This window comes from Castanea sativa, chromosome 2 (genome assembly GCF_040712315.1).
Source record: "Castanea sativa cultivar Marrone di Chiusa Pesio chromosome 2, ASM4071231v1".
Lineage (NCBI taxonomy): Eukaryota > Viridiplantae > Streptophyta > Magnoliopsida > Fagales > Fagaceae > Castanea > Castanea sativa.
In genome coordinates this window covers 20344922-20364644 of record NC_134014.1, presented here as the reverse complement: position 1 = coordinate 20364644, position 19723 = coordinate 20344922, and the positions used below count along the sequence as shown (strand labels likewise).

At 36.1% G+C, this 19723-nt stretch overlaps 1 protein-coding gene across 1 annotated transcript; it reads right to left on the bottom strand.

The window, feature by feature from the left end:
- Nucleotides 1–4226: 4226 nt before the first annotated feature.
- Nucleotides 4227–5817, bottom strand: LOC142626105 (metalloendoproteinase 2-MMP-like). Its single transcript, XM_075799891.1, has 2 exons — nucleotides 5560–5817; nucleotides 4227–5270 (listed from the first exon to the last, which is right to left on the bottom strand). The coding sequence occupies exons 1-2, from the start codon at nucleotides 5789–5791 to the stop codon at nucleotides 4561–4563; spliced, it is 942 nt and encodes a 313-aa protein (XP_075656006.1). The 5' UTR covers nucleotides 5792–5817; the 3' UTR covers nucleotides 4227–4560.
- Between the last annotated feature and the right edge of the window lie 13906 nt (nucleotides 5818–19723).

Below are 19723 nucleotides of genomic sequence, written 5' to 3'. Positions count from 1 at the left end.
CTGCTATTGACGGTGTTACTTAAGTGGTTAACGGAACAATGACTTGACATTTTTTTAATGATGTGACATATTTTTAATTAAAAAATTACAAACTAAAAGGGATTAATATTAACTTTGCTATCAAGTAATTACCCTATGTCCAGGACATAGGGATTAATATCAAGTAGAATCTATAACTGGTTTATCAAAAGTAGAATATTAACTTTGCTACAACTACAACTCTTACTAAACAAATTAACGTAACTACATATTTTGAAAATATAATAATTGAATTGCATGTTCTTTATGTTCTTAAAACACATATCAAATATCCAGTCAATCAGATGTTATTTACTATTCGATTCATAAACTTATTTTTATGTATAATTTTAGACTCCAAAAAGTCGTAATTTAAATATTTGATGGATGGCATGGCTATTTTTCTTTGATTTTCTTGAAATTTTGCAAGTATGGAGGATTAAGAAAAAAAAAATGTAATCCAATAGTAGATTTTAAAAAAATTCATATTCAATATAAAATATATATTGAGTAGAGTTGCAACCTTAGTTTACAAGACTACAATCAAGTTTGTTTTGTCCAAAGTTTATGTTAGGTTCTTAGACTTTAGGAACTAATGTATTAGAACTTCAATTTGTAATATGTTGACAAACCATGATCAAAACATAGAGTTTAAGTTTAGGCTTACTCAAAGTGTGTTTAATTGTAAAATTGGAATCGAATGATTGCAGGATTTATTGGACAAAATCTGCAAGGCTTGATCGATCAAAAATTAGACTCGATTGATCGAAACTCAGATTTGATAGATCGAAACTTGTGTAGATTTAATTTTCTGCAGAATTTTCAATTTAGCCCAAGCCCATGTGGTGTTTAGGGTTAAGTGTTTTACTTCACATATAAAAGGAAAAACCCTGACTACGTTTTAGAAGTCTTTGAAAACTGTGTGTCGAATCTTCTGTGAGATCTAGATGTGTTTACCTTCATACACACACATAGAGTTGTCAAGATCAAGATTCGTGTCAAGAACTAGATGATCTCTTCAATTGCTGCATAAAGAACGTTAAAGAAGATCTAAAACCTTTGAGTGGAGTCTCAAAGTCACTAATAGGAGAACTTGTGGTTATAGCAGATCAAGGAAAGAAATAGTCCGTGTACTTGAAGCTGTCACGTGGTTGTGGTAGTAAGTTTTCTGCTTGAGGTAGCAACATGATGTTAGTGGTCTAAGTTTTATTGTACAAAATTCACTTCTTTCATAGTGGATCTGTTTTATCTTGAGGATAGTTAGGTTAAATTCTCCCTAGGTTTTTTACTAGTTAGGTTTTCCTGAGTTATCATATCACTGTGTTCTTTATTTTTTCGCATTATTTACATGATATGATTTTTTTGTGTTAACCTAGAACTGAATAATTTATCGAAGTATTCACTTGGTTAATTAATTAGGTTAAACAACTTGTGTTAAGGGTCTAAAAACGTACAGTTTAATTATGTTGGGTAATTTTATGGGTTTGTTGCTTGCATATTTTAGTGGGGGTGGTGCTGTTTTTAATTTTTTTATAGCTATTAAGTAACAAACTTTCTCACACTTACCTAAGAAATGGCGTCCATGCGCAAAATGGGTTAGAATTTTTTGATCCGTTAAAAAATGACCCATTTTGACCCGCGACCTGATTGATCCGCAAACTCGATTAACCTGATCCGAACCCGACCCTCCCGTTTTGCCATGTCTACCAACGTTGAGTAGATTGAGATTGATGTGTAATTCTTATAAAATATTTACTTATTATTTTTTGCTTAATATGTTATGTATTCCATTATAGTTTGTCAGTCTTTACTTGCCACCTTCATTTTCTCTTTCTACTTTAAACAGATCAAAGATTATACCAAGATTAGCTTCTAGAAAGTTGGAAAAAAAAAGTTGTACCAAATTTTGGTATCAAGTGTTTAATATTAATTGGTAAGTGGTAACAGTATCACCAGTGAGAATCTAATCATAGTTAAGGAACTCATAAACATTTGACAGATTGCATCTATTTACAAAAAAAAAACTTGTTTGAAAAATACGGGTCAGCCCGACCTGACCCGACCCAACAAGCGACCCGATTGACTAGACCTAAACCTGACCCGACCCGCCCATTTTGCCACGTCTATGTGTGTATGCACTTGGTTTCAATTTTTCCACTATACCAGCTTGATTTTTGTCCTTTTTTTAAAAAACAATTTTGAGGTAATAACTTCGCATACTTGATTGGAAGCCTTACCAAACTTTGTTTTAGGCATAGTTTTTGGTATAGGTTGGAGAGCCAAAATGGGGATATATCCTTTTCGGCGAAAAATTCTAATAAAATGTCCCATTTCTGAAACTATTTAGAAATATGCTTCTGTTTTGAAACTCAATTTTCTTAAAATCGAGTTTCAGTGTAGAACTTGAGTTCATTGAAGTTCCACAATATAAATATATATATATATATATATATATTTAGTTTGATTTGGCTATAATTCGATTTTCTAAAAATCAAGTTTTACATTGAAAATCGATTTTGAGAAAATCGAGTTTCAAAACAGAGACGTATCCCTAAATAGTTTCAAAGAGGGCATTTTGCTGGAACTTTTCGCCGAAAGGGGTATATCCCCATTTTTGCCTAGGTTGGAAAGCTTGTACAATAGTCTTTATAAAGGTATCAACTTTGTTTAGTTTGGTAAGGTTACTTAGCCAAGAAGTAGGGTGGTTCACATGGGAAATCTTCAAAGTTGGTTTTTTATTGTTCTTGTACAAGCAATATATATAAATAAAGAGATGAGCTTGAGATGCCATTTTATTTCTTTTAAGATGTAGATAATTGCTCCTAGCTTATGAAATTATCAACTTTTTGGATCAACCATGGGTGAGTTATGACAAATTTGTGCACAAAGAGGGCACTCCAACTTGATTTGGACCAAATTTTGTGGGCTTGGCATGATTTTTTTCCCCATCTTTGCAAACATACTTTTAGGCCTTTCTAATCTCTATTTAGCTCAAACAAGGTGTTGTTGGAAGCTTGTGACATCTTCTTTCTAAAGATACCAACTTTGTAGCCTTTTTTTTCAAATTTTATAAGCTAGAAGTTTGGGAAAGTAGCATTGAACTCAAGTTTTTGTCCAAAAATTTCCACTTTGGTATTTTCTCGAATTCTTACTGTTTGAGTGGAATTTTTGTGATTTGAACTTTCTAAATCAAGTCACAAGACCTTTTCAGTGACCCCTTGCACCAAGCCAAGGTTGTTTGATCATGATTTAATTGAGATTTAACCTCGATTAATCATGATCAAGTTTTATGTCACTTTATCCAAAAATGACCACGTATATGGTTAATTTTCAATACCTTGCTCATTTTACTTCCAATGTGGGCTTGCAAGTAATCATTTTAAAGGAAATTACTTAATATCTTATATGAGCATGAATTTTATCCTGATTGAACGATTAAGTTTTTTGTCAATTTTCGGTCAAATTTTGGTTTCGCATGGTTAAACTTAGTGAATGATAGGAAACATGTTGTGGAAGATGTGTTTTGGTGTGATATGATAGAATTTGGTGGTTTTTTCTTGTCCGTTTGACTATTGTCAAGGTTTGATCAATGAAGAGTATTTTGGTCATTTTGGCTCTTAATTCTTGAATTTGGTTATTTTGACATTCAATTGGGTCAAATCAACTTAATTTTTTTTGACTCATTTGATTTGAAGGAAAAAAAAATTAAGCAAAATTTTTTTTTTTTTTGGAAAATTTATGAGCTTAATTAATCGAGAACAAACAAAATGAGGTATCAATAGAGGACACCTATGGTGCACTAGTGGGTGAGATTTTAGGGCTTGTTTTCATAAGTGGCCTAGATCTAGACTTATGGTCGTTACTCTGGTAAATTTAGAAATATGTTTCAAGAATCACATTTCCCGATCAGGATGTCTTCTTGGCCCACAAACTCATCTTTTGACTCCTATGTTTTTTCAATCATTGAGTTCTACGTGAGGTTTTCCGTTCACAATGGTTCACTGGATGAGGATCTCAGACAAATACATTTTTATCCATACTAATTTTAAAAACTTTATTAGTAAGATGACTTTAACTATTATCCTATTTTTGAAAGTACCAAATTTATAAGACATCTGTATTAAAAGTCAATCAAAAAAGTCCTTAAAAAATTATTATTTTTGGTTATTATAGTTTAAAAGAAATTAAAAAGTCTTATTTATCTCAATACAAATTTCCAAGTTGTATAATTCCACGATAGTATAGAAATAAAGCATTATTAATTTACTTTATTTTTATTATTTGATAATTGGGATTGAAGGATTTGAACATTATTCATCTTTGATGTAAAGATCAAAAGGTCTCAATTGAACTACAAAGCTCTTAAAAAAATGAAATAGTATTATTACAATGTGAAGTAAAATACAATCAAGTGTCACTTTCTACCATGAGTAGATTAAAACTTTACTCTCTCTCTTCACGTTTCATAGTCCCAGTGCCATGTATTTGCACTAGCTTTATTCTCTACCTGCTAATAATTGCATATTGCAAATCCTTGAACACTTAAAAATTATATAAGGCTTTAATGCCATCAATATCGTCCCTATGCAAACCTTGGGTCACCCTTGAACGTATGGCAGGCCACATGATGGCCCCTTCAACTTCGCTATGCCCTAACCCAAGAAGGTGCCCAATTTCATGCAAGGCAACTGTCTCCAAGTCATATGAACCTGGGACTGCTCCCACACTCCATTTTTCATCTGCATCATAATGGAATCTCCCATTAGTCGGTGAAAAAGCATGGGCTAGGGTTCCACCAGCTCCATCGAAAGGGGCCCCATATCCATGGTCCCCTCTATGAAAACCAATTTTGAGATCTGCATTTGTTTGATCTTGAGCCCTTGAGAACTTGAAGTGTGTGTTGGCAGCCCACGTTTCAAAAGCTTTTGCGACGGGACTTATTGCTTCAGTTGGGGTGCCAGGGAGAAATCCATAGGTGAGATGGTACTTAGAAGTTGGCCACTTGGGATTTCCTTGGAAAAAAGAATAGTGAGAGACAGTATGAAAAGAGCCATGGCGATGGTGATGTTTCTTCTTGCCTGAGCGCATCCAATTTGTACCATTAGTGATATATGCCACCCCACAACGAGGCATCATCATTGTTGATACTGTGTTGGCATCCATTGACCTTGTGGCATTGAGATGGTAATTAAGTTGGTAAGTTTTAATGGCGGATTCCAAGAGCTCATCAAAATCATCATCATTGGTATGGGATTTAGATTCTCTAGAGTTCTTAGGGTACTCTACCAGTAGATTTCATTAAATCCTAACCACTCTTTAATGATTTAATGGTCTAGATTCTGCCATGTCAGCATTTCATTAATAATATTCTTAAAATAATAAAATAATGTTGTAAACAAAACAATTAAGATGATTGTTAATGAAATGCTGACATGTCAGAATCTAGACCATTAAATCATTAAAGAGTGGTTAGGATTTAATGAAATCTACTTGGTAGAGTACCCTATGAATTCTAGAGGATCTGAATCCCATTGGTATGAGTTTGATTTTGAGAATGGTTATAGCTCAAATAACCAAATTTCTCAAGGTAGGCTTTGAGGTTATGGATGTCTTTGACCTTTTCTCCCTTGTGACATCCTTGAAGATGTTTGAGAAACTCAAACGGTGATGATTTTTTGTCATGGATGTTTCTTGATGTTGCATGGGAATGGAGAGGAAGAAGGAGAAGAAGGAGGAGAGTGAATGAAAACAGAGAAAAAACTTTATAAGACATTGGTGAGAAAGTTTGAAATAAAGCTAGAAGCTAGAACTTAATGGTGCAAAGTGTTATAATTTGGTTGCTATTTATAGATTATTAAGTAGAAGGGGCAAATTGATAGATCTTTTGCCAAGTCAGTCGTATGTACATGACTTTTACTAGCAAAATGAAAGACTTCATAGAAGTAATGCTGTAGCCCAACTAATGAAAGACCATGAGCATTTTTTTTGGGTGAGAAACAAGGAGCTAGCATGAGAATATTAAAAGGAGACTCTTCTCACAGGAAAGAATATTAAATGCAAAAACCACATTTTTGTCTCTATATTTTTACACAATTCCTATTTTGGTACTATCTTTTATTTTCACCACTTTTAGTCATTGTTTTGAAAAACGCGTTCCGTTTTAGTCCCTACTGTTACTCATTTAACAGAATTATCCTACTTGGCTAACGGTCCAACAGTAAATGCTGACGTGTCTATTAAAATAATATTAAAAAATTTATTTACATTTAAAAATGGCACATCAGCAATTTAATTTAAAAAAAAAAAGCCACATCAGATAAAAATAATATAAAAATTTCTAACCAAATTATTTTTTTTTAAAGAAAAGAAAATAGTTAAATTAATTTTTTTTTTTGGAAGAACAGGAAGAACTCAGCTAGCCCAGAGAATGTGTTTTTCCCCCAACTAAGCTTGCCCAGAAAATTAAAAATTTAAAACAAATTTCCTATTACTTTCCCACACTTTCTCGGGAACCAAACACAAACTAGTGAAACAAAACAAAAATCAGCTTTGAGATTCTAAGAAACCAAACAGATCTATCAGCGATGACAATTTAACCTCAAGAACAAAAAATTAAATACTCGTACTTTTCCACGCTTTCTCGGGAAACAAACAGATCTATCAGCCACCACGCTTTTTCGACGCCAGAGTAGCCATTTCGTACCTTTCGTTTTTTGCTCATTTGACTGACGCCCACCCACTCATCGACGCCTACCCACTTACCATTGCCCACCCACTAACTGACGCCACTGACCCATCTTCTCTTCCCTCTCGCACAACCCCTGGGTCCAACGATAATCTTGGGTTTTTGGTGGCTACCCAGCTCGCCTCCGTTGGGTTAGATTTTCAGATTATGTTATTTGTTTCTTGGGTTTCTTATTTTTATTTTTAAATTTTTCGATCTGGGTTTGTGGAGAATTTTCTTGGCTCTCTGATCTAGATTTTTGTTTGATGCTGGTTGTCTTTTGGGTGGTCGGCAGTGGTTTGATGGTAGGTTGCAATTTTGGTGGCTGTTTTTTGAATGGTTTATGTTGTGTTTTTTGAATTGTTAATGGTAGTTTGGTAGCTGGTGGTGTTTTGGTGGCCGCTTTTTTCTTCCGATGTGGAGTTTTCTGGGCAAGCTTAGTTGGGGGATGGACACATTTTCTGGGCAAGTTGAGTTCTTCATGTTCTTCCAAAAAAGAGAAAAAAAAAATTAATTTAACTAATTTTTTTTAAATAATTAGGTTAGAAATTCTTATATTATTTTTATCTGATGTGGCTTTTAAAAAAAAATTATTGATGTGGCATTTTTAAAAATGTAAATAATTTTTTTAATATTATTTTAATGGACACGTTAGTATTTATTATTGGACCGTTTTCTACGTAGGATAATTTTGTTATATGAATAACGATAGGGACTAAAACGGAACGCATTTTTTAAAACGAGGACTAAAAGTGATGAAAATAAAAGATAGAGACTAAAATGAGAATCGTGTGAAAATGTAGAGAAGAAAATGTAACTTTTGCCAATATTAAGAGGAGACCAATTCTGTAATATTGGGTCTTAACATATACTCTTGGACTGGCCTCCATCGGTCCAACACTTTAGTCTTCAAACTTATAATTTGGGATAAAATGATTAGCGGAAATTGCGGGTTTGGTAGGGCAGACATTCTAGAAATTCAAGAAAATCATATATGAAAATCATAGACAGAAGTGAATCATTTTTTTAATAATTTTAAAGTATTTAATAGATCATATATATAATTTAATACACTTGACGTGTATGGTCTTATATTGACGGCCACGTAATAGCCCAACTTATATAAAAAAGACTTTGAAAATTTATTATTGTTTTTCCTGTTTTCTCCTTTTAGCTGTTAAGAGTTAAGACCTTTGACCCTTTTGGAATCTAAAAGGAATAAATTGGAGAGAAAGAGGAGAAAAAGAGAGTATACCGAATAAATAGAATTTATACTACATTTTGGGGTTGTGATAGTTAAATATTAACACAATCACTTGGTATTTCAACTTATAAATTTAGGGCTCAAATCTTCTGTCCCTCAACTATCGAATTATCACAAAAAGAAAAAAAATTATTGGAGGAGTTTCTTTGTGAGAAATTTATACTATGTTGAGATTCTACTTAACTCACAAGCTTAATAGTCTATTAATGAGTTTATGCTTAACATCATTATGTTAACCACAATCACTTTTGTCATCATTGTTCAATGTCCGATACCATCACTTGACTAGTCAACCATGTAAGTTCTAGTTAACTCAACTGAAAAAATTTCTGATGGTTGAATAAGAGATCTGAGGTTAAATCTTCGCTTACACAAAAACAGATTGATATCTTAGTTTGATGATAAAAAGTACAATGATCAAAAGAGGACGCTATAGGTTAAAACTCTAAAAAAAAAAAAAAAAAAACTAGTCAACCACTCACATTTTTATATTCTAATAATACACTTAAGTATATTACTGCTACATAGGAAAACTTTAAATATGATGTGATATTATGAATTTGGCTAAAATACACTTTACATCCTTTGAGTTTAGAGTCGATTCTTCGTCGGTGCATCAACTTTCAAACTTATAATTTACACTATTAATTTCCAAAACTTGCATCTTACCTCCTTTATAATTACTAGCCTCGTCACACGCGCTTCACTCGTGAGATGATACTTTTTTTTAGCCAAAAGAAAAAACTCTATGTTTTTATTATATATATATATAATTTTTATTTTGAGAATCTAATTTACAAGTGGATAAAGTAATTTGAAAACTAACAGGAGAGTGATCCTATTTTTTAGGCAATGTTTTAGTGGGAGTTAACGTTGCATTTTTACCGAATTGTCCTTTAGTTTTGTCTCTACTTAAACATATGGGTGTAAGGACATTTTTGAACTAAAAAAAATGAGGAATCCAAACAGGGAAAACCCCTTAAATAATAGTATGGATGACAATGTCAATTTTTTGTTCAATACAACATTTTTGGATGAGCAAATGAAAATAGGTGATAGTCAAAAGTGTGAATTATATGTTTTGAAAGTTGAATGACTGATTTATAAGAAACCCCAAATACAAGTGTAATGTGAGTGTACTTTTACTATCATTCTTCCCTCAAAACAATTTTTTTTTGTTATCTCTCTCTCTCTCTCTCTCTCTAGATTTGAAATTTATAAATAAAATAAATATTACGTACTATATTATATCTCTCTCTCTCCAACCCCCCCCCCCCCCAAAAAAAACTCTTCTACTACCCTTGCTAAGAAAGGAGAAGAAAAATTGTTTGTTTATTTAGATCCCTTTAAAATAGATTGATTAACCTATTGAATTAGCCAAATAGTTACTTAGGTTAATTATAAAATCTAGGTTAAACATTAGTATATCATATCATGCAGTACAGGAAAAGAAATAAGACAACGATATGATTACCCAAGAAAACCAATGAAACCAATCCATTTCAAGGTAAAAATTTGAGGAGGATTTGACCTAGCTATCCTCAAGGTAAACAAATCCACTAGAAAAAATTGAAGTTACAAAAGATTTAACTCGTAAACCTAATGCTTCCTCCAGTAGAACTTACTAACACGACTACGTGCAGCTCCGACTCTACGAATTCTTCCTTCTTGGATTTGCTGAATGCAATCTCCCACGCTTATGACTTTGAGATCCCGCTCAAAGGTTTCAGATCACTAGTCGTTGTTGATCTTTTGATCTGGCAAATGCTTGTTGAGTTAAAAGGTCCAGAATCTTTCAGATCCCACAAGAGTAACTCACAAGACTTCTAAGAACCTCTAAAACATAGTTAGGGTTATCCTTTTATACCAAAAAGTGTTTCACTTAAAATCTAAAATGTTTTTGTAGTGTTTAAATTGAAATAGAATTCTGCAAACAAAATCCTGACTGCGATTTTCAATCAGTTGAAGCTTAATTTCAATCGGTCAAATCTCACTGAAATTAAATTCTCTTTTCTGCAGCTTGTAAATTTTTTAATCTTGATTTGTACTATCATGAGCAGTGTCTAATACATAATCTAGACATGTTTTGATTTCGGTTTGTCAACATACATAAAAATAGAAATCTAAATATTTAATCCTAAACATTTAGAACCTAACATAAATAATTGCAAGAATGCAAGGTGAGTTTACCACTTTGATTATCTCTTTTTAATTGTAATAAGTTCGAAAAGAAAGTGTTCTTTTTGTTATAAGAAGCACTACAAAAAATTGGTTCAATAGTCGCGTTTTTTTTTTTCCTTTAGCGATTTTAAAAATCATCACAAAGGAGACCTAATATGGCCTTTTATTGTTACAATAGATTGACCTATTATGACGCTTTAAAAATGCTGCTATATGTCCAATTTTTTTTGTAGTGAAGCATTTCTTATAATTGCATTTCTAAGAAAGTGTGCCTAGCTCATACAAGGAGAGACTACGAAACACCCCCTTAAACTTTGTCTTGTTTTAGGAGTTGAATCAATTCATTTTTCTTTTGGAGAAGGAATTGAATCAATTAAATTAATATGATAAAGGAGACTTGAGAATAACGCTAGTGGTCTCTTATAAATGCCGGTCTATTGGCTAATGAAATTCATACAGGATATAGCCAAAACGAACAACTCAAAAAGGAAAATCAAGGTTTTGTTTTTTGAGAAACAAAAGGAATCAAGGTGCTTTCACAAGATAAGAGCACGTCACATAATATATTCTCATTCGTATAGTCTATAAATGGCACACAAACTTTAAGACTTTTACTCTGTCCAACGACTGCTTAATTTCAAATTTCCGTAACCATGGCTTCAAAGTTCAGAAGCTTTTTTTTTTTTTTTTTTCACTTGGTGGACCAAACACAATTTGAGGCAAAGCCCAAAATTTTTGATGGGCCTTTATGTATTTAAATATCAATTATTAATATTTAATTTATTAAGAATTTATTTAATTATTCCTACAACAGTCTTCCACTCTACCAACTGAGCCAAGGTTGGACTTTGTCCGCTGGACGACTGATGTCAAAGGAGAAAATATGAGAAATGTGAGAGGGTAAGAGAGGAATTGCACTATTTATAGGCGACAAATCTGGACATTGAAGCGATGCGAGGAACTAGAGCATGCCACGTGGCAATTTTCTTGAAGAACAAAACGACACGACTAGCAAGCCCCAAAGATCACTCCACATGTCAACATCTGAAGCATTTAATTTTGGATTACCTTGACATGACACTTGGAGGACCCCTTAACCAATGGAAAACTACAACGTGCCAAGCCAATAGTATCATGGACGACACAAGGACAAATGGGCAACTGATAGGGATTAGAGATCAATTTGTCCAAAGTAGTTGTCCATGACCTTATCACATCTAGAGAAATTTATGAATAGAGAAACCCAACTACGGCACCATATACATGAATAGCATGAATAGTACCCGTCCATAGATAACAAGACCATCCAATCTCAGGATGGTCGTCCATAATTCAAGGGCATAAACGGCCAGATGACACTTTGCGAATTTTGCAAGAACTTCTCAAAAGGCTCCATGTAATCAGACCATGATACACTACTACCAAAACGTGGAGAGAATTCCCCGTAATCTGCTCTGTGTACCCCATTTTCTCCATTAACCACACACATCACCCATGATGGTGATGGATTCGAACAAATAGACCCACTCTTAACTCTCTATAAAAAGAGCAAGTCTCCCATTCACCCAAGGTAAGTTCGACCATTTACTATTTCCCATCCTTGTGTTCTAGAAAAAAAATTGACTTAACCGTCGGAGGGTGCTTGACTAGGTTACACTTGTCATCTTTGGTAGTTCTTTCTTTCCTTTAAAGACCTATAGCCATCACCATAGACTAGAGCATTCCAGTCTACTGATTTTTGAGCATCATCAATAACAATTTGTAAGACTTCTATAATAAAATTTGTAATATTTATAAAATCAATTAATATTTTGGACTTTCTTATAAGTTTAGGAAAAATATATATGATTTACTTCATTTTTCCTATATTATTATATGCTTTTTGTGGGATAATAGCTAATAGAATGCTCATGTGAATTTGTGTTAGCCATTTGTTATATCCTTTTTATGTTTTAGAGCAAAAACAGTATCAAAGAGTGGGATAATAACTAAAATTCACTAGGTAACGAGTACCTGACCCGATAGTATCTGGCTTCACCTAGTTTATCATGGGTAAAGAGAACTAGGATGGATTGCTGCCCAAATCCAAAATTCTTAGGTTGGGTTGGGATATTTCCCAAATCTGGTCCATACTTAAAAAAAAAAAAAAAAAAAATCCCTTAGCCAATCTAATAAGGGGTTATACTTATAGGCTACTTTCTTTTTTTTTTTTTTTTTCCATTACTTTTTTTCTTTGGTGGAGAGGTTTTGAACATTGGAAAAATGAAATTTTCTTAAGTCATAGTTTTAAAATGAAACAATGAATCACCTGGCATCTATGAAGCATGGGTGTGTCTCTAGATTTGGGTGCGGGTGCGGGTGGTGGTGCAAGACTCGGAAATTTTTGAAAAAGTAGGGTGCGGGTGTGGGTGCGGCGGAATGCGGCGATTAAAAAAATTTTAAAAAAATTTTTATTTTTTTTTTTTATATATTGCTAAGCATACTTTTTTTTACATTATATATATACCAAGTTTAAGAGCAATAATAGATAATAACTAAAATATGATGTTCATAAATCAAATATAACCCACAAGTTTGAAACTAAAACATTCCATGATGTTCGGAAAATAGAATACAACCCACAAGTTTGAAACTAAAACAAAATAAAAGAAAATCAACAAGACAATCAAATACAACCGTCATCATCATTATCAACATCAATAGCTTCACTTTGAACTTCACTTTTACTAGTAGTAATACTAGTACTAGCAATCCCAATAACCATGGCATCCAACTTTGACTCATCAAGTGTAAGAGCAGCATTCTTAAGAATTTTAGCTCCTCCATGTATGTCGCTCTCATTCCAAGAGTCTCCTACAATATCCCACATCTTTCTTACTGTATTTATGTAGTCCTCATTGCGCCTTGACAAGAGTCAAAGATTAGAATGCACATATACCAAATCCTCAGCACGTGCAGGAGGCATTTTTCTTTTTAACGAATGAATGAATTTGTATGTGCTCCAATTCCTCTCAGCAGATGATGATGAACAAGGTTGTCCAAGAAGTTTAAGGACAAGGGTTTGAAGAGTTGGAAATAAGGAGCCATGGTATTGCCACCAAACCAAAGGTTGTATGGCCCACCTACATGTCAAGGCATCTAGTGAAGGAAACCTCCCTCCTGAAAATGTAGCAAACTCAACTTTCACCACCCTTAAGTTATTCTCATCTTCAAAGTATCGATTCAAACGCTTGCTCCTTTCCATATAAATTTCATGATCCCGATGTGGAGCGATGCGTTTTGGATTCTCCAAAAGCCATTTAATGGAGTAATACCTAGATAATAATTAAAAAGAAATATAGATGAAACGTGTGTTTTACTAGAAGGGGGAACTAAGATAAATAGAAAATAAAAGTATTTAGGATTTAAGGAATGAGCCAAGCAATGAAGTGGTGTACAATTTTTAGTCCATCGATCAATGAGTATATCATACACCACATTAAAAAATGAGCTATACTCATCATCATTCAAGCCTTCATGCCGATATATTGTTGCCTTCACTTTCTCTATCATTGAATCACACATCTCATACACAAGATGAAGACAAGGCTTATCTATGTCGGCTGCTCATAGCATATCATAAATAGGTGATGTGAATTCAAAGATAGAATCAAGAACATCCCACCAACGATCACTTAGAATCATATCTTTCATCTTTTGAGCTTTTCCAACATTATCCTCCCTATAAGAAGCCCATTGGTCACTAATAGCCATGGCTTGAAGCCATCTTTTTATCAACTTTAACCTTTTCAGCATTACAACAACCAAAGCAAATCTAGTATCAGCAACTTGGAGCAGTTTTAATGGACAAAATTCATTAAACATTGTCAACCTCATTGAATGGTTCATAATAAAAACACGTATGAAGGATGCATCATCAGCAATACGTGTAATTCAACTACATTCCTCATATGTAACTTCATTCTTTTCAGTATTTTTTGCTGCACAAATATTCTTCAAAACTAGATTGAGAGTGTGGACAACATATGGTGTCCAAAATATTTTGGGACACTCACTTTCAATAAGAGCTCCAGCAGACTTCATCACACTAGCATTATCAATGACGACTTGGACAACTTTTTCATGTCCAATCTCTTTTATCACATCCTTCAACACCCTCGTAAACACTGGACCCCTATCTGATATAGCCATAATATTAATAAGAGGCCTCCTTTGTGGATCTAACCATTCATCAGAAACTATACTTATACCATTTTCAAGCTAAGAGTCCTTAATTGGTTTCAAAAGTCTTTCAACATGAGCTCTTTCTCTTTACAAAATTGATGTTCTCAAGGAATTGTATCCAGGAGGAACATAACCTGGAATGCTATGGGTAGTAGCATCTGCATAGGAACTACGATAATATGGGTTCCTTGCAAAGTGAAACAGAAGCCCACTGGTGTAAAATATCCTACCAATTCTACTATCCAATTCATGTCTAGCATTATTCTGGAATGCTCTCTCCAAAGGAGAATTCACAATCACCTTCCTCCTCTTACCATCAACCGGATCTGTACTATCACTCCCTGCCTGTCTCCGAAATGAAGGAATAAGCCCACGGCCTGGGGGAGGTGGGGGTAAGGGAATTTGACTTCTGCTTTCTCTCTCTAACTTATCATTCTCAATCTGATCATGCATTCATTGCATTTCCAACCTATGGCTCGGTGTCATTTTAGGGCATGCTTTAATACCTTTATTACTATTTTTTAATAAATGAGCCTTAACCCTAGAATAGGATCCCAAAAAAACTCCACCACAATAGTTGCACTTAAACTGTATATTTCCACCTAATTTAATTGTAGAACCAGGTGGTTTTTGTAATTTAGTCACATACTGCCAAAAATGAGCTTCATCATTTGGCACTTCTTCATTAGATGAAGGTGAAGTTTCTGTGCTAGTAACTTCATCCATTGCAAATTCAATAGATTCAATTTAACTTACAAATAATTTGACAAATATATAATAACTATTAACTAAATAAAAAATCAAACCCAAGTCACAACATTACACTATTACAGCTTATATTAATAAATTTATGAAAAAAAAAAATCATATCACAGATTGTAATAGAGCATGTGAGAGTATAATGAGCTTGAGATTGAAAATCTGAGATTGACAACTTTGATTAGTTTGATACCTGAGTTGAGAGTGGGTCGGTGAGGTGAGGTGAGCTTGAGACTTGAGACTTGCAAAGAACTCTGAAGCTGAGAGGGGAAGGGAGACAGAGAGTGAGATTGTGAGAGGGGAGGCGGAAAGCAGAGAAGGGGGGAGAATGGGAGCAGTGGAGGCATGGAGCTGGAGGCGCACAGAGAGACGAGAGTGAAAGGAGCCAAGCTGAGAGTCTGAGACATGAGATAAGAATGAATAGGAAGAGCATTAGGGTTTTGTTGTTAATTCAAACGGTGTGTTTTGCACCTTTTTTTTTTTTGAATTTCGGCCCGAATCGGCCGGTTCAGCGTCGGTACAGATTAAATTGGTCTGTTTTGGCTGATATGGACAGATTCTGCTTGAATTGGCCCAAGTCAGCGCCGAATTGGTGTGTATCAGCGCGTCTTGAAAAAAAAAAAAAAAAAAAAAACTAGACGCGGCACCGACGCATGGGCAGCAGCGTTACCCGCCGCACCCCACGTCAAGCTGTGTCAGACGCGGGTGCAGCACCCATTTTGCCGCGTCAATGCTTCAGAGGCTGGCATCTGTCTGAACAGAACAATATAAGTTGTGGGATCTTGATATTGGAAACAATGACACAATTAAGCATGGTGGATGTCCAGGAAGCTACAGAGCAACTTTAAGTCTTTAAAATAGGCAAAAAGCAGTTACAGAGTCGATGCTATTGATAGAGATTGTCATTATTTTCATTGCATAGCCGCACGTATAGTCAATTCCTACTCGAACTTCCAGCAGACACTAGCTGATCCAATGTTGCTGTCATCGATTTTGTGTATGAATATTTGAGGAGGCTCTTCTCTGCTGCAGGCAAAGTACACGTGAACATATTAATCGCTTGAGGCTAGATCACAAGAACAATCTTAATTTTTATTTTTCATGTTGGTTATTTTTGCATGTTACTTCAAATATACCTGTCAATTAAATTATGAAGCCATGATCCTTGAATGGGTGAATACCCAAGGATCAAATAATTTGGATTCCGGAATAATAGAGAAGATGTTGAGATACATAAGTAAAAATACATACTGATGAGGCTGAAAATATCACCAGTGAGTTGTAAGCGCTCCTCGAACGAAAACAACACCTGCAAAAGGAAAACAAAGGACCTAGAAGAGAGCACCGGTGTGGTGTCGGCCGAGTACCCTCCGAAGGTCAAGTTAGAATCTTGTTCCTTTAACCCTAGAGTGCCAGAGTTAAGAATATTATGCGTACCTTCATACCTAGGGTTTCTGGAGTATTTATATTGAGTAGAATTACCTTTCTTTAAGGATACAACTTCCTTCTCAAGTTCCTTTCCATATAGGAGTCTTTCCAAACGTGTGTCGCAAGAAGTCCAAGTATACACGTTTGCGTGGGGATAAAGCAAAGGCTTATCTGAAATATATCAAATGACATGCCGCGTGGCATCCACAATTAATTTATACAAGACGGATATTCAGCAACACCCAACCGTCATAGCTGGGTCACACATGGTGTCGATCCGTCCTCAACCCCCCCGTCTATATACCATTTTTATCCCCTTCAGTTGCCCCCTTCAGTCCTTGGATCCGTCCTTAGAATCTGACGGATCCATGAAATGACTTAAAACAATGTATTAAACGGGGACGGCCTTGGCATACCATGACCGATGACACGTGGCCTGTATTTCTGACGAAAAGCACGTGGCCCTCGTGGATTGGCTATTTCCCCAAAATGAGGCGTCGTTTCGTATTCCGTGCCCTCTGTTCTATAAAAAGCCAGATTTTTCTCTCCTCATTGTATCTTCATATCAAAAACTTGTGAGCAGAGCACACCCGTCACAACAATCGTGCCCTCCCGTCATTTCAGCAGATCCGTCCGTAGTTTCTCGTCAGAAACCATATCGATCCGGTACGTATTCCAAACCTTTCTCCGTCTTTCTTTGAATTTCACTTTTTTAAGTATATGCATTTTCTTTAGAACCGTCGGTGTCTTAGGTTGTACCGTCATAAATGTAGGTAATGTCTAGTGCGTCAAGTAACCAGTCGTTTGTCCGCGAGGGGGCGGGCTACGATGAAAAGTTTTCGTCAGGTCCAAGAGATCCTGACACTTCAAGTGAAGAGTGGAATCCGTCAAGTACCTCTTCTTCCCTTGATGGTGGTCTGGAGACGGAGAGTTCAGAGTCGTCCAGTAGTAGCTTGGACGGTGTGGATCCCCCCGTCCAATCAGTAATTGGCCCAGATGGCCTTAGGGAGTTCGTCATGCTGCCTCTCTGGACGGTAAATGATTTTAGGTCATCCATGACTGAATCTCAACTCAACACACTTAGGACAAAGTACCAAATACCAGACAACATCCGTCTACGTCTTCCCAACAAATCCGAGAAATGCTACTACAAGGGGTTAGACGGTGTGGGGATCTACGAGCAAGCTTTAAAGGCGGGGCTCAGATTTCCCTTAAGTTCTCTTCACCGTCGACTTCTTCAATACCTTGGTCTGTCCGTCACCCAAATTTCCCCCAATGCCTGGAGAGTGTTCATTGGGGTTGAGGTTTTGTATGGGGCGATGTCTGAAGGTGCCCGAAGGTTGACGGTGGAAGAATTTTTCCATTGTTACCGTCCAACAGAGATTGTCAAGTCCAAGGGGATGTATAGCTTTGCAGCTAGAAGTCCCTTATTGAGGCTCGTCAGTGACACTCCAGACTCAAATAGAGACTGGAAGAGTCGTTACTTCTTTTTGGAAGGGGACGAATGGATGTGCCGTCCAGGAGATGTAACTAACATGCCCGTCGACACAACATGGGGCATAATGCCTCCGTCGGGTATGTGTACCTTTTTTTGCTTCCGTCCAGTCTTTGAAGTTAATTTTATTTTCTAGGTCTAACCGTCCTTTATTGCAGCTCGGGACCGTCCTCAGGTTAACTTGGAGCAGTGGAGTTTCTTGGAGAGAATTTTTAACAAGACGAAACTGCAGGAAAGAACTTGGGCTCAACTAGTCACCCTTGATACTCTGAATTGGTATTGTGACGGACCAGAACCTTCATCCGCTGCCCGTCAATACGACAACAGAATTCGAAAACGTAAGTTCGTCAAAACTATTCCCGTCTTTCATTTTTCTTTTGCTTTACTTTACCTTTCCTCTCTCATCCGTCTTTGATTCGCAGAGATGGACGCCGCCAGGAGGAGAGCCCTTATTAAACAGCAAGCAGCAAAGAAAAAGCAGGACGGAGGTCAAGCAAAGGGGACGGCCCAGACGGTACCGTCAAAACGAAATCAACATGAGAAGACGGACCGTCCTCAAAAGAAACAAAGGACCACCGTCGAACCCGTCGTGGCCTTACAAGCTGAGAAAACGCCCGTCAAACATGGAAAAGGCAAAGGCTTAATGAAGGGTCCAGCACCTTCAGGGGAGAAACCACCCGTCCTCTTCCGGGAAGATTCGAACTATGCCCTTGAGAAGATGTCGTCCATGCTGACAGCTGACGACTACGCAGACCTTGGCAACCACTCGACGGAGGCGATGGGTGAAACAGGCCTCTTCACCCTTGCACAGGTAATTTGGATCCGTCTAGTATTGTTGTTAAGTTCCTTTACGCCCGTCATTATCATGACATTGTTTTTCTTCTTTTTTTTTTTTTTTTTTTTTTTTTTTTTTTTTTTTTAGGCCATGGTGATGATGAAGGGGCTTTTTGGCCATTGCCTTAATCATGAGACATCCATGGACCGTCTGAGACAGAAAAACAAGACGATGGAGGAAGAGTTACATGAGCTGAAGACCTATAAGATTAATATGGACAGAAAGCTCAAGTGCTCGGAGCAAGTTAGAGGCGAAGTGGAGAAAGAGAATGGGCATCTACGCGAACTTTTTAAGGACAAAGAGAAGTAGCTGACGGAGACGGTGTCGAAGCTTGACAACGCCAAGGAGATAGCCGTCCAAGAATACCGTGATTCTGAGAATCTTCTGACGGAGCTTGGAAACTCCTTTGCAGACGGGTTCGATGACGCTATCCGTCAAGTTAAGTCGTCATACCCTGACTTGGACGTATCTCATATCAACATTGATGCTTAAGGGCAAACACTTGCGCAATCCGTCCAGTCAGAAAGTACAGACGAAGTGTTTGCCGTCACTGCTCCAGCCGATGAAGGTGAAGTTCAACATCCTACTCAGCCAGACGATGGTCCATTGGACGGGAACTCATCTCCGAAGAATGAATAGAATACTTGCTTTTTTTTGTAAAAGTTTTTACCGTTGTAAAAGAACTTTAAACCGTCATTAATATTTATTAAACTTGACTTATCAAGTCTTTTTATTGCATTTTGCTTGCTCATTAACCGTCATGTATCCAGTTAACCCGTCCACTTTGTGAATGGA